The sequence below is a fragment of the Myotis brandtii genome, unplaced genomic scaffold (assembly GCF_000412655.1).
Source record: "Myotis brandtii unplaced genomic scaffold, ASM41265v1 scaffold520, whole genome shotgun sequence".
NCBI classification, from domain to species: domain Eukaryota; kingdom Metazoa; phylum Chordata; class Mammalia; order Chiroptera; family Vespertilionidae; genus Myotis; species Myotis brandtii.
Window position 1 is genome coordinate 1,071,376 of NW_005369827.1, and position 13,945 is coordinate 1,085,320.

General features: G+C 35.9%; 1 protein-coding gene across 4 annotated transcripts in view; it reads right to left on the bottom strand.

The window, feature by feature from the left end:
- The window catches only part of PDS5A (PDS5 cohesin associated factor A), a 107,286-nt gene that overhangs the window by 4,783 nt on the left and 88,558 nt on the right, over positions 1–13,945 (bottom strand). For 3 of the 4 annotated variants that reach the window (XM_014548698.1, XM_005877451.2, XM_014548697.1), the window contains 6 exons: positions 13,446–13,560; positions 10,671–10,803; positions 10,045–10,164; positions 6,347–6,409; positions 5,000–5,145; positions 2,667–2,775 (listed from right to left, as the gene is read on the bottom strand). In XM_014548698.1, the coding sequence (XP_014404184.1) occupies positions 2,667–2,775; positions 5,000–5,145; positions 6,347–6,409; positions 10,045–10,164; positions 10,671–10,803; positions 13,446–13,560 (686 nt within the window). Of the gene's footprint in view, positions 1–2,666; positions 2,776–4,999; positions 5,146–6,346; positions 6,410–10,044; positions 10,165–10,670; positions 10,804–13,445; positions 13,561–13,945 lie in introns of those variants that run through there. The other variant, XM_014548699.1, reaches the window with a different exon arrangement.

Sequence of the window (13,945 nt, forward strand, 5' to 3'; positions counted from 1 at the left end):
ATGTTCCAAAATTTCTTTTCTTTTTTTTTTAATCTTATACTCCCCAGGAAAGCAAAGAGCTCCTGGATTTGGTCCAATAAGCTTTCTTTAAAATGACCTAAGTGTTCCAATTTTTCATGAAAGCAATATGGAAATATCTAAAATCTGTAATATTTACTCTTGACCCAGCAACCCCCTCTAGGAACCTAGCCCATAGAAATAAAACCACAAGTATTTAATGCCACACTGTTTGTAGTGGGAAAAGGGGGGAAAGACAATATTTATGTGCACACACACATAAAATAATTAGTGAAAATAACATTGTAAAGGGAAAAAATGAACAGAGATAAGGCTGTTTAAAAGGGAAAAAAAGACTGCATTAAAAATCACACATTAGCATATTCACACATGCATGAACATTATGAACATGTGCATATGCATAAAAAACTCATGGAAAGGCCAAATGAAGAGGAAACCAGTTGGTTAGCTACAGGTATGAAGAAAAAGATTCCTGCCCTGGCCAGTGTGGCTCAGTGGATAGAGCGTTGGCCCATGCACCCAGATCACAGGTTCAATTCCAGGTCAAAGGCATGAACCTGGGTTGCAGGTTCCATCCCTGGCCCCTATCAGGGACATGCTGGAGACAACCAATCCATATGTATCTCTCCCTCTCTCTCCCCCTTCCATCCTCCCTTCTACTCTCTAAAAACCAATGGAAAAAATTACCCTTGGGTAAGGATTAACAACAACAGCAACTAAGAAGATTCCTAAAGGATGACGTTGGCAGTACTGCTTGCCTGAATCCAGAGATGTGTCTTCATTCTTCTTTTAACCAACTCCCTTATCATCCTTCATATTACAATCTGATTTCTCTCATAAGAAAATATCAGGAGAGAATGTGCTGATGTATAACCATGCATATTCAGTCTGCTGAATAATTTTTATATACATAACTAAAAAACTGGCTTATGCATCAATCTCTTTGAGAAATTGGCAAGCAAGAAACACTCCCTTAGATCTTTATCTTCTTTTAGTATACTAACAGTATAGTTTTTTGAGCCTATAAGACTGAGGACCAGACCCTAAGAAGAAATGACCCTATCAACTTACAGGAGACCTGATAAGGAGGCTATCTATTGGGCTTTTGTCAAAATATAATCAATCCATCTCCTCAGGTTACAGTGCATTTGTTAAAGCATTCTTTGAAAGTGTGAAAGAGTTAAAATAAGGGTTTGGAACAATATAATATTATAAATCAATTAAAACATATCATTTTAGTCTCTCAGAAAAATTAGAATGTCCTATTTATCTTATATAGAATTTTGCAATGAGGCTGGAAAGATCATGGATAGCTGTTTGACTAAACACTTGTACCTGTACTACCTCTTAATATTTATTGTATGTTTCACTGAATGACGGTGGCAACATGCAATTTTGCATCTAAATTTGTTTACATTAAGACTGTTTAATTCTATACAAGGATCCAACAATATTCAAATCTATTGCTTTCTGAGTTCCAACAATGTTGAGAGATTCCTTATATTGGTTAAATCCACTAACATAGTGAATGTCAAACAGCAGACGGCAAGGGTTTGGAGGAGAGACTGATCTAAAATGTATCCTTGGGGGATTACTTTGTTAACTATATAAATGTCCAACCACTATGAATCTGGACAGAAAAAATTCAGCTACCATGGGATAACTGTACAGTCATTATTTTATGTCCTCAAAGGTAATTCCTAAAAATTTGATAAATACCATAAATATATGGTGGGCAACACAACGATAAGTACATCAAGAATATAATCTGGTCCTAAGCAGTTTGGCTCAGTGGATAGAGTGTCGGCCTGCAGACCGAAGGGTCCCAGGTTTGATTCCGGTCAAGGGCACGTGCCTTGGTTGCAGGCACATCCCCAGTAGGGGGTGTGCAGGAGACAGCTGATCAATGTTTCTAACTCTCTATCCCTCTCCCTTCTTCTCTGTAAAAAATCAATAAAATCTATATTAAAAAAAAAAAAGAATATAATCTGTGTGAAGAAAAATAATAGTATCTTCATGTGTTTCCTACTGAGGAATGTTATTAATTTCATTCTATAGTTGAATGGAAGCTTAGAAATCAAGCAATCTGCCCAAGTAAACACACAGCCAGAGAGTAGCTGAGCCAGGATTCAGACTCAGGTGTGTCTGATGATCCTACAATATTATACTCCTTTCTATCCTACCAAAAAATTGTTAAGAAAACTGGGTGCCAGAGTTAAAAGGTCAACAACAAAGACTGCAGCTATTAAACAAAAACTCGGACACATTATAAAAAGTTAATTCATAAATTTAACTTTTAAAAATAAAACAGATACAAAAGAATGGTGACCCAGCAGGAGTTAATAAACTTTCGAAAGTTAGATCCTAAAAAGTCAAATCCTAGTCTTTCAAGGCCTGGGAGAGGGTGGAAGAAGGATACCATTATCACAATGGGCAACCACATAAACTCCTGTAAAAGGAAGTCAGGGGATGTGGGCAGAATCATTGTTGGAGAGTGATGCATACTAAATGCAGCAAGGGGTGGTACACACACATGTGAGATATGTAGTACACATTAACTTCTTGACTGTGGGTTTCTTGCCCCTACCATGAAATTTATAATAAGGATCTTCATGAGAGAAATCTACTTGTTAAATTTAAAAATTTACCTTATTCTTTACTGGGTCAATATTCTTTGCAGGTGTGACAGAAATAATCATCACAGGGTTCTCTTCATTTTCACTAACTCCAGTTTCTGCTGCCTCTGAACTCTGCTCCCTGTGGAAGAAAAATAAACCAAAGGTTCTTTATGTCACCACATGAATAGAAAGTTTGCTCTCTCACCGTACCAACAAGGAAACAAATGTTCAGGCTGGTTTAGAAGAAGTAATGTTGGCAAGATTCAGATCTGTGGTTACAGACCACTCACTGGTCTCTTATTGGTAAGGTTATTGATTTCCATTTAATCTTACTAATATAAGACAGAAATGACTATCGAAAACCACCCGAGAGAAAGATTAATTGTCAAAAAAACAAAACAACACAACTATTCTAAGCCTATCTCTTGGGGGTAAAAAATCCTAAAACAAAACAAAAATATAATGATAGATTATTATTGTCTCCAGTATAGCTATCTCTAGTCTGTGTTCTTAATGCTTTGCAAAGGTGGAGGCTGTAAGAGGCCACAGGGGAGGTGACTGAGCCCCACCATCTCTGGAAACCATAGATTTCACATTAATTTATTCTATAATTTTGAGTTCTACTGATAATTCTCTCGCTTCTCTCTGAAATCAATAAAAACATATTTTTAAAAAATTCACAATTAAGAACAAAATCTCTGAAAGTCACAATATTCAGTGTTGATAAGAGTGAACTGGAAATTCTTATGCAGTAGCTACAATAGCAAATGTCTGACATCTACATATATATAAGCCTAAGCGACCAGCCGACTGTACACACCAGGGGTCCTCAAACTACGGCCTGTGTAAAACATTTATCCGGCCCGCCAGGTGTTTTTGCCTCCGCTGCCTGTTGCTTAGCAGCTGACTAGTTTTTTTTTTAAACTATAGTCCGGCCCTCCAACGGTCTGAGGGACAGTGAACTGGCCCCCTGTTTAAAAAGTTTGAGGACCGCTGGTACACACAAAAGTCTGACAACATGTATGAATGGACTCATTTCTCAAAAACCATCCAAACTACCACAACGTATCCAACAACCTATATATATAAAAGCCTAAGCGACCAGCAGACTGGCCAGTAGCTACGATATGCACTGACCACCTGGGGGCAGATGCTCAACGCAGGAGCGGAAACCACAGGCATGAAATCATGGAACAGACTGATGAATCTCAGAGGGAAGGGGAGAGGGGAGAGGGCGGGAAGAGATTAACCAAAGATCTTATGTTCTCATTAGTCCTGATCAGACCAGGCTGAGGGACCCCACCGGTGCATGAATTCGTGCACCGGGCCTCTAGTGTTAAAATAAACAGGGAATATTTTTATAAGTGGAAAGGTTATTTTTACTCAACTCATGCATATAAATTCAATTTAATTAAGAATTATATTTTTGCCCTGACCCGTTCGGCTCAGTGGATAGAGCAGTGGTTCTCAACCTGTGGGTCGCGACCCATTTGGGGGTCGAACGACCCTTTCACAGGGGTCGCCTAAGACCATCCTGCATATCAGATATTTACATTACGATTCATAACAGTAGCAAAATTACTGTTATGAAGTATAAACAAAAATAATTTTATGGTTGGGGACACAACATGAGGAACTGTATTTAAAGGGCCAGAAGGTTGAGAACCACTAGGATAGAGCATCAGCCTGCGGACTGAAGGGTCCCAGTTTCGATTCCAGTCAAGGGCATGTACCTTGGCTGCGGGCACATTCCCAGTTGGGGGTGTGCAGGAGGCAGCTGATTGATGTTTCTCATTGATGTTTCTAACTCCCTCTCCCTTCTTCTCTGTAAAATCAATAAAATATATTTTAAAAAAAGAAAAAAGAATTATATTTTTGCCTGGCTGGTATAGCTCAGTGACTGAGTGTTGACCTATGAACCAGGAGGTCATGGTTTGATTCCTGGTCAGGGCATATGCCCAGGTTGTGGGCTTGATCCCCAGTGTGTGGTGTGCAGGAGACAGTCAATCAAATGATTCTCTTTCATCACTGATGTTTCTATCTCTTTCCCTTCCTCAATGAAATAAATTTAAAAAAAGGAAAAAAGAATTATATTTTCCTATGTTAAAATTTCACATATAGATATATATAGAAGACATTTCCATGTAAATTAGTTATATTATAAACCCTGTGTTTTTTCCATTTAACTTTTCTACATACTTAGAATGCTATAGTACACTCTCAATTTACAACATTAGTGCTAATTTAGCACTATTATTTTGTACCAAAATATTTCCTAAAGGCTATTTTTATGATATAGTGCTTTAGGAAAAATTAAAAGATAAATCAAGTTGTGAAACAAAAACAAATGGGGGAAAAATTACCTTGACCGATTTCCTGTTGAAGGGTTTAGCTCTGAATTGACATTAATGTTGCTTCCAGTCTCAGCTCCAGTGCTCCTAACATACGGTTTCCTTCCCGTTGCTGATAAAGGCTTGTTTACTGCACCTAGTACTCCAGTAGGTTTTGGCTAAAATTAAATATACATGTTATTTTATACCTTACTGAAAAGAATACATACACATTTAGGCACATGTAAGAAATACTGTTTAGCTTAAGCCAAGGAATTACTGTTATTTTATAAAGTCTATCCTAAATTTCGTAGAAAAGACAATTCTACGAAACTACATTTATCTGAATATAGTAATTACAAGTCAAGTATTACCTGTACTTAATAATTAGGCAATATTTAATTATTCCTTATTGCTCAATTGAAATAAAAGTGTCCCATAAACACAGTGAATATAATAAATAAGACATAATAAAATGTATTACAGCCCTAACCGGTTTGGCTCAGTGGATGGAGCGTCGGCCTGCGGACTCAAGGGTCCCAGGTTCGATTCCGGTCAGGGGCATGTGCCTTGGTTGTGGGCACATCCCCAGTGGGGAGTGTGCAGGAGGCGGCTGATCGATGTTTCTCTCTCATCGATGTTTCTGTCTCTCTATCCCTCTCCCTTCCTCTCTGTAAATAATCAATAAAATATATATAAAAAAAAAATGTATTACAAATAAACTATTGAGGGTATATAGTAATAGTTCAAATAGTGTTAATTGAAAATTAAATATTTACTTTTGCTCTTTTAGGGGTCATATTACTTTTATATAATAAACTGTCTAACTCATTAATACTTTGAAATTATTTCTTCTCTTTATCTTACACACCTAAATTTATTATACTACTTTTCAGGAAAATCTGCTTTGTGGATTCTAAACTTTAGAATCAGGACTGATGAGAACACATGATCATAATTCAAAAGCGTTGTTCATGGCAATAAAAGCCCCAGAGCTCAGCTGGTGTGGCTCAGTGGTTGAGCACGGACGCATGAACCAAGAGGTCCCTGGTTTGATTCCCAGTCAGGGCACATGCCTGGGGGTTTTGGGCTTGATTCCCCAGAAAGGGGGGAGGTGATGGCAGAAGGAAGCTGATCGATGTCTCTCTCTCATCAGTTTCTCTCTCTTTCCCTTCATCTCTAAAATCAGTAAAAATATATTAAAATAAATAAATAAATAAAAGCCCAAGAGAACAAATGCTTTAGATGATACAATCCACAACATGATCCCTAAGAATCAAAAAGTATAAAATCTGGGGGACAGTTAATGGTTATATCTCAGAGCATCAGAAGTGATATATACATGAAATAAAGATCCCCAAATTATCTAGTACATAATACCTTTCCTGTTAACAGAAGTACTCTCGTCTCTTCTGAAATATAACTCTTGTCATTACAGAAATCCTATTTAAAAAAAAAATCAAAGTGAACATGTGTATTTTCATTACATTTGTGTTTACATATCAATCAAATAAAGCATATTTAATGCACCATATCATAAGTCTAGCTTTAAAATTAAATCCATGGCACATAAGACTTAGGCAAATGTCAGAGATAAATTACTTAAATCATATTTAAAATGAAACGCTTGCATTTTTTCATATTTTGATTTTGTCCAAATCAAAAAGGTAAATACACCATCAAAATATAATTAAGTGAATTAAACCAAATGTGGACACTGAAAATACTTTCCTGAAAATTGTATCTAGAGCTCAAATTTGATACTTCCATGCTTTTCTGTTAAATATCCTGGGAACAGCACACAAATAATCCACAGTGGTGTCAAAGAAGCAAATGCTTTACTACAATCAAGAAGTTCATTAAAGTAACATTTTCTTTTATTATGTTTACCTTCATACTAGTGTTACAGGAAAGAGCAGTCAGCTTATATGTGCCCATAAAGAAATCACTTTTGACATGTGTTCTAGGCAAAGCTCTATCTTTTTTCTTTTATTCTTGCACAAAGGCTTTATGTAGCTATATTACATGTTACAAAGCCTAGGCACCAAAGTTCATTTATTTTATTCATGAAGATATACTATAGCTTCACTAGCACTATCTCAATATGCCTAGTTTTCCAGTGTTTCAATTATACCAGATTAAAAGCAACATATCAGAAAAGGAAATGAGGAAAGTTGTTCATTGAAAACAGAAAAAAAAAACAAGTTATTATTATGAAGGAAAAAAACACCAAGTTTCAAATATCAAATTAAAAAAACTATTAAAATTATGTGTAGTGACAAAACAATTTAATTGTTGAGAACAGGATCACTACTGTATGAAGATTCTATTTGGCTACTATTCCAGTCATGACAGTTCTGGGTCAACAATAAAGTAAATTTAAATTCAAGAGGTCACTTAAGAATATTTGTAAAGATGAGTAAATTCAATTAAAGGGCAAATAACTTTATAATCCTTATTATTCCAATAAAAAAACAGGCACAATAAATGCCAAATACTAAATCATTAAAGAAAATCTGATTAAAATTTTTGTCAAAGTATGGCATTCAAAGTAGGAATCTTCATTTCCTGGAATGTTCTTCTGTAAAATACTGTGTGTGAGGTTGGGGGAGGGGGAAGATATTACTCTGAAGTCTATCTTCAGGTTTAAAAATGTGTAAAAAAATTTTTAAGTGCTGTATTTTTTCCAATTATAAAGCACAGGAAAATTAAACAAACTTCAAAATACCACCTTAAAGTAGGAAATAAAGGATTAAAAGAGTTTTTAAGAATGTTAACACTAAATCATTATTAAAGGATATAGTCAAAAGAAAAATATTCCCTACTCAATATTCTTTCTCTCTTTGATGTGACTAATTAAAAAAAAGTTAGCTAGAGAGCCCGGCTGCAGTGGTTCAGTATTTGAGCGTCAACCTAGGAACCAGGAGGTCATGGTTTGATTCCCAGTCAGGGCACATGCCCAGTTGCGGGCTCAATTCCCAGTAGGGGGCGTGCAGGAGGCAGCCGATCGATGATTCTCTCTCATTGTGGATGTTTCTATCTCTCCCTCTCCCTTCCTCTCTGAAATCAATAAAAATGTATTTTAAAAAGTGGTTGATTAGAATCCAGGTTTATCAATTATCAAGGCCAGTTCCATTAATTCTAACTCTTTTTTTCATACACATGCAGTATATGAAATAAATGTATTACACTGTGCAAACATTACATACTAGAAACATCCAGAAAGCTCACTGAACACATTGCGTACCGCATAGAAATCTCTAAGACATACGCCAGGGACCGCACGTTTTTGGGCAAACTGCACGTTATTTAAATCATCATAATGCACTTTAGGTGTTGTTTTTCAATAATTATAACATTTTTATTTACAAAAACAATTAAACAATTAAAGTTCCTAGTACTTTTTTAACGTATGGTACTGCGTAAAACATTTTCCTCTATGAAGAGGGACCAAACAAAATTTACATAAGTATCTAGATTAAAATCTGATTAAAATTTTTGTCAAAGTATGGCATTCAAAGTAGGAATCTTCATTTCCTGGAATGTTCTTCTGTAAAATACTGTGTGTGAGGTTGGGGGAGGGGGAAGATATTACTCTGAAGTCTATCTTCAGGTTTAAAAATGTGTAAAAAAATTTTTAAGTGCTGTATTTTTTCCAATTATAAAGCACAGGAAAATTAAACAAACTTCAAAATACCACCTTAAAGTAGGAAATAAAGGATTAAAAGAGTTTTTAAGAATGTTAACACTAAATCATTATTAAAGGATATAGTCAAAAGAAAAATATTCCCTACTCAATATTCTTTCTCTCTTTGATGTGACTAATTAAAAAAAAGTTAGCTAGAGAGCCCGGCTGCAGTGGTTCAGTATTTGAGCGTCAACCTAGGAACCAGGAGGTCATGGTTTGATTCCCAGTCAGGGCACATGCCCAGTTGCGGGCTCAATTCCCAGTAGGGGGCGTGCAGGAGGCAGCCGATCGATGATTCTCTCTCATTGTGGATGTTTCTATCTCTCCCTCTCCCTTCCTCTCTGAAATCAATAAAAATATATTTTAAAAAAAGTTAGCTAGAGAAACGCAAAGGAGATTGAGTTAGCTGGAAAACTTATTTACACGGAAAACTTAATTTGCTGATAGTAGAATAAATGTACTATGCATTGCCCTTGGTTTGGCTCAGCGGATAGAGCGTCATCCTGCAGACTGAGGGGTCCCAGGCTAGATTCTGCTCAAGGGCACATGACTGGGTTGCGGGCTTGATCCCTATAGGGGGCGTGCAGAAGGCAGCCGATCAATGATTCTCTCTCATCATTGATGTTTCTATCTCTCCCTCTCCCTTCCTCTCTGAAATCAATAAAAATGTATTTTAAAAAGTGGTTGATTAGAATCCAGGTTTATCAATTATCAAGGCCAGTTCCATTAATTCTAACTCTTTTTTTCATACACATGCAGTATATGAAATAAATGTATTACACTGTGCAAACATTACATACTAGAAACATCCAGAAAGCTCACTGAACACATTGCGTACCGCATAGAAATCTCTAAGACATACGCCAGGGACCGCACGTTTTTGGGCAAACTGCACGTTATTTAAATCATCATAATGCACTTTAGGTGTTGTTTTTCAATAATTATAACATTTTTATTTACAAAAACAATTAAACAATTAAAGTTCCTAGTACTTTTTTAACGTATGGTACTGCGTAAAACATTTTCCTCTATGAAGAGGAACCAAACAAAATTTACATAAGTATCTAGATTTGCTCCTTTTTCCATGGGCGTGAAAAACGAGAACACTCGTGAGCGGTCCTTAACAGATGGCGCGGAAAACATGAGAAAACTCCTGAGCGGTACGAAATGTGTTAAGAACACCACCACTGAGCAGGATTTGTACTCTCCCACCCTGTAAGGTGACAATGATACTGTTCAGCGCTCTGGAAGACAAGCCCCCATTTCTTCATAAACCCAGTGTTATTTTTTACTCTATATTCAATACAATCTAATATTTGCCACTAGGGTTGATGGTAACTGAATCTTAAATCAGTTTGTGTGGTAGAAAAATGAAGGGAAAGAAAATTACCTTTTCAGGTTGTGTAAAAAATTTCATTGGAAGTACCGGATCCTTTGGTGAGTCTGCATTGCACAAAGCACTTTTACTATTTATAACACACAGAGCCACATCACATACAGTATAAAGTTTCTAGGGAGAAAAAAAAAGAAAGGTCATATATAGCTTTCAGTAGTGCAAAACAATTACAAGAACCAATTCTACCCAATGCATAAAATGGAATCAAAAGAAGAATGTGTGGTTATTATTTATTCCTTGAACATTCCGCATTTGTATTTAAATGTCTCCTGTTAATGCCAAGTATGCATTAACAACAGCAAACAAACCAAATCAAAGTAAACCAAAGGAAACAGAAAAAAATAAGATCTACTTGTTTGTAAATCTCACTAAAAGTTTGTGAGACAGTACATTTGTAAAATTTATTAGTTCTCATCCCCTTGCTCTGGAAAAGTTTTAATGTCTTTTCAGGGTAATAAACAGGCCTCAAATAATAGTATTCAATAGTAACCAAACACAATAAAAACTGACTATAAGTATATATTGGTACAAACATTCTGTAATCAATGTATTATGTAATAGCAAAAATAATGGGACAATAGTTTTTTTTCCTGTGACATCTTACGGGACCAACATCTTACTTCATTTGTCTTGGATTCATCTGGAGACTGGGCATCTTTTGTTAACTTGATGTTCTCTGCCATCTTCTTCATAAAGGCATGGCTATTGTTTTCATTCTTTGTCATTAAAACTTCAAGCATGAACCATAGGCACCTAAATGGTAAACATTATTCACCTATTACAGAGACTAAATGTAGGTGTTTTTGCTTAAATGGATTAAATATCTTCTTGGAAAGTCCTGATACTTGAATATAATAAGAGTAAAATATACAATGATGGGGGGGGGGGGGGGGGAGGAAGGAGACTTATGTAATACTTTAAACAATAAAGAATTTAAGTTAAAAAAATATAAAGAAAACCCTAATGATTAATAGAAATATCCTAATAATATTAAATTCAAATGGAAAATTAAATCTCCAAAATATTAAAGACAGCTAATAATGAGAAAATATGACAGTTTCATGAGGCACATAAAGACTCATTCTAGCTCAGCAAGCATGGCTCAGTGGTGGAGCGTTGACCTATGAACCAGGAGGTCACAGTTTGATTACGTCAGGGCATATGCCCCACAGTGTGGGGCAAGCAGGAGGCAGCCAATCAATGAATGGTTCTCTCTCATCACTGAAGTTTCTATTTCTCTCCCTCTCCCTTCCTCTTGAGGGGGGAGAGGAGGGGAAAGACTCATTCTAACCCTGACTGGTGTGGCTCAAATGGTTAGTGTTGTCCTGTATTCTGAAAGGTCTTGGGTTTGATTCCCAGTCAGGGGACACACCTAAGTTTTGGCTTCCATCCTCGATCAGGGTGCATATGGGAGGCAACCGATATATCTCTCTCACATTGATGTTTCTCTCTCTCCCTTCCCCTCTCTAAAACCAATAAACATATCCTCAGGCGAGGATTAAAAAAAAACGAGTAGCCCTAACCAGTTTGGCTCAGCGGATAGTGTCGGCCTGCGGATTCAAGGGTGGTTGTGGGCACATCCCCAATAGGGGGTGTGGCAAGAGGCAGCTAATCAATGTTTCTCTCTCATCAATGTTTCTAACTCTCTATCCCTCTCCCTCCCTCTCTGTAAAAAAAAAATCAATAAAATATATATTAAAAAACAAAAAAACAAACCCCACATACACACAAAGAATACAAAGCAAAAGCCAGCAATGGAAAAGAAAGTAAATATCGCTTTAAAGTTTCTTGGAGGCCATTTGTAGACAATCCTAGGCCATCTCTCACTCTTTCACCCTGCATCACATACCAAATTCCAGTTTACATAAGAATACTCTTGGAACCAGTGTTTTGTGATCGTTTACTTGCCTGTCTTTCCTCTAGAGACAAATATGTACCTGGTGTAACAAATCCCATTTGTATTACCCCAGTTTTGCCACAGAGTATTTTGCATGTTCACGCATATTCTCAGGCATTATCTTTTGAGGTTGAAACTAAAGATCGTTTAAAGCAGAGAAATTTTTACTTCATGGCTTTCTTTCTAAGTTGTCAAACTAAGTAACTGAAGTATGTATTAATATAAACAGCAAAAATAACAAAACATAAAAAACAATAAAAGGCACATAAAGGACCAACAAGATTGAGTTAGCTGGAAAACTTATTTACACGAAAAACTTAATTTGCTGATAGTAGAATAAATGTACTATGCATTGCCCTTGGTTTGGCTCAAGCAGGATCTTTGAGGAAACTGCATTTTTCTTATGGGGTCAGCAGTATGGCTCAATTAGAACACTTTGCTCAAATGTCAGTGAGTAAAGAATTATTCTAGCTTTGCCAGGGACCCTCTATATCAGGGGTGGGCAACCTTTTTGTGAGTGTGTGCCAAAACCAGCAAAATCTCTGACAAAATTTTTGTCAAAGTGTTCTAATTGAGCCAAGTATGGCATTCAAAGTAGGAAGCTTCATTTCCTGGAATGTTCTTCTGTAAAATACTGTGTGTGAGGTTGGGGGAGGGGGAAGATATTACTCTGAAGTCTACTTTAATAGGTGAAAATAGGTGCAAAATAATTACAAGAACCAATTTTTGCTTAAATGGATTAAATATCTTCTTGGAAAGTTCTGATACTTGAATATAATAAGAGTAAAATATACAATGGTGGGGGGGTGAAGGAGACTTATGTAATACTTTAAACAATAAAGAATTTAAATTAAAAAATATAAAGAAAACCCTAATGATTAATAGAAATATCCTAATATTAAATTCAAATGGGAAATTAAATTACCAAAATAATAAAGACAGCTAATAATGAGAAAATATGAGTTTCATGAGGCACATAAAAACTCATTCTAGCTCAGCCAGCGTGGCTCAGTGGTGGAGCCACTAGGCACCAAAGTTCATTTATTTTATTCATGAAGATATACTATAGCCTCACTAGCACTATCTCAATATGCCTAGTTTGTAAAAATTGTAAAATTTTTTACAATTTTTTTAGTAAACTGTCTTATTTATTAAATATATATTTAAATTGGTTCTTGTAATTATTTTGCACCTTTAATCGTTAAAGTAGGAAATAAAGGATTAAAAGAGTTAATTAAAAGAGTCTTTTATTAGAATAAAAGGGTTTTTATTCTAACGGGAATAGTAGGGATAGAGAGTTAGAAACATCGATGAGAGAGAAACATCAATTCAGCTGCCTCCTGCACACTCCCTACTACATGCCCTTGACTGGAATCGATTCTGGGACCCTTGGGTCCACAGGCCGACGCTTTATCCACTGAGCCAAACAGGTTAGGGCTAAGCATTTTTTAAAAAGTAAAAATAATTTTAAGAATTAATGAAAATCAACATGACTTACTCTTTAATATCACGAAGCTGATCAACATCTTGTGATCTTGTAAAATCTGGATCATGGGCTAGCAGATGAATCATGTATGGAACTACATATTCAGGCAACAGTGATAATAATTTCTCTAAAATGAAAACATTATTATTAACAACAGTAATGGTAGCTTTTATAAAATCCCTCTACTTCAGTTTCTATTCCCCCCTCAGTTATTCTACATTAAAGGCAACATAAAACCCAATACTAAAATATTTTACTTCTATTTTAAAGGTTATAAAACCAAAAGAATAAATTAGATGATATAGAGCAGGGGTGGGCAACCCCTGGCACGTGTGCCAAACATGGCACGCCAGTAACTTTTGCTGGCACGTGAAACCCTCTCTTATAATCTTCCATTTACAATTTTTTTTCTTAATATCGACTTTTTTATTTTTCAGATAAATTCAGTGTAGGTGCATCTTAGATAAATAAATAATTTTACATAACAAGTTATCTTAAAGACCATAGACATG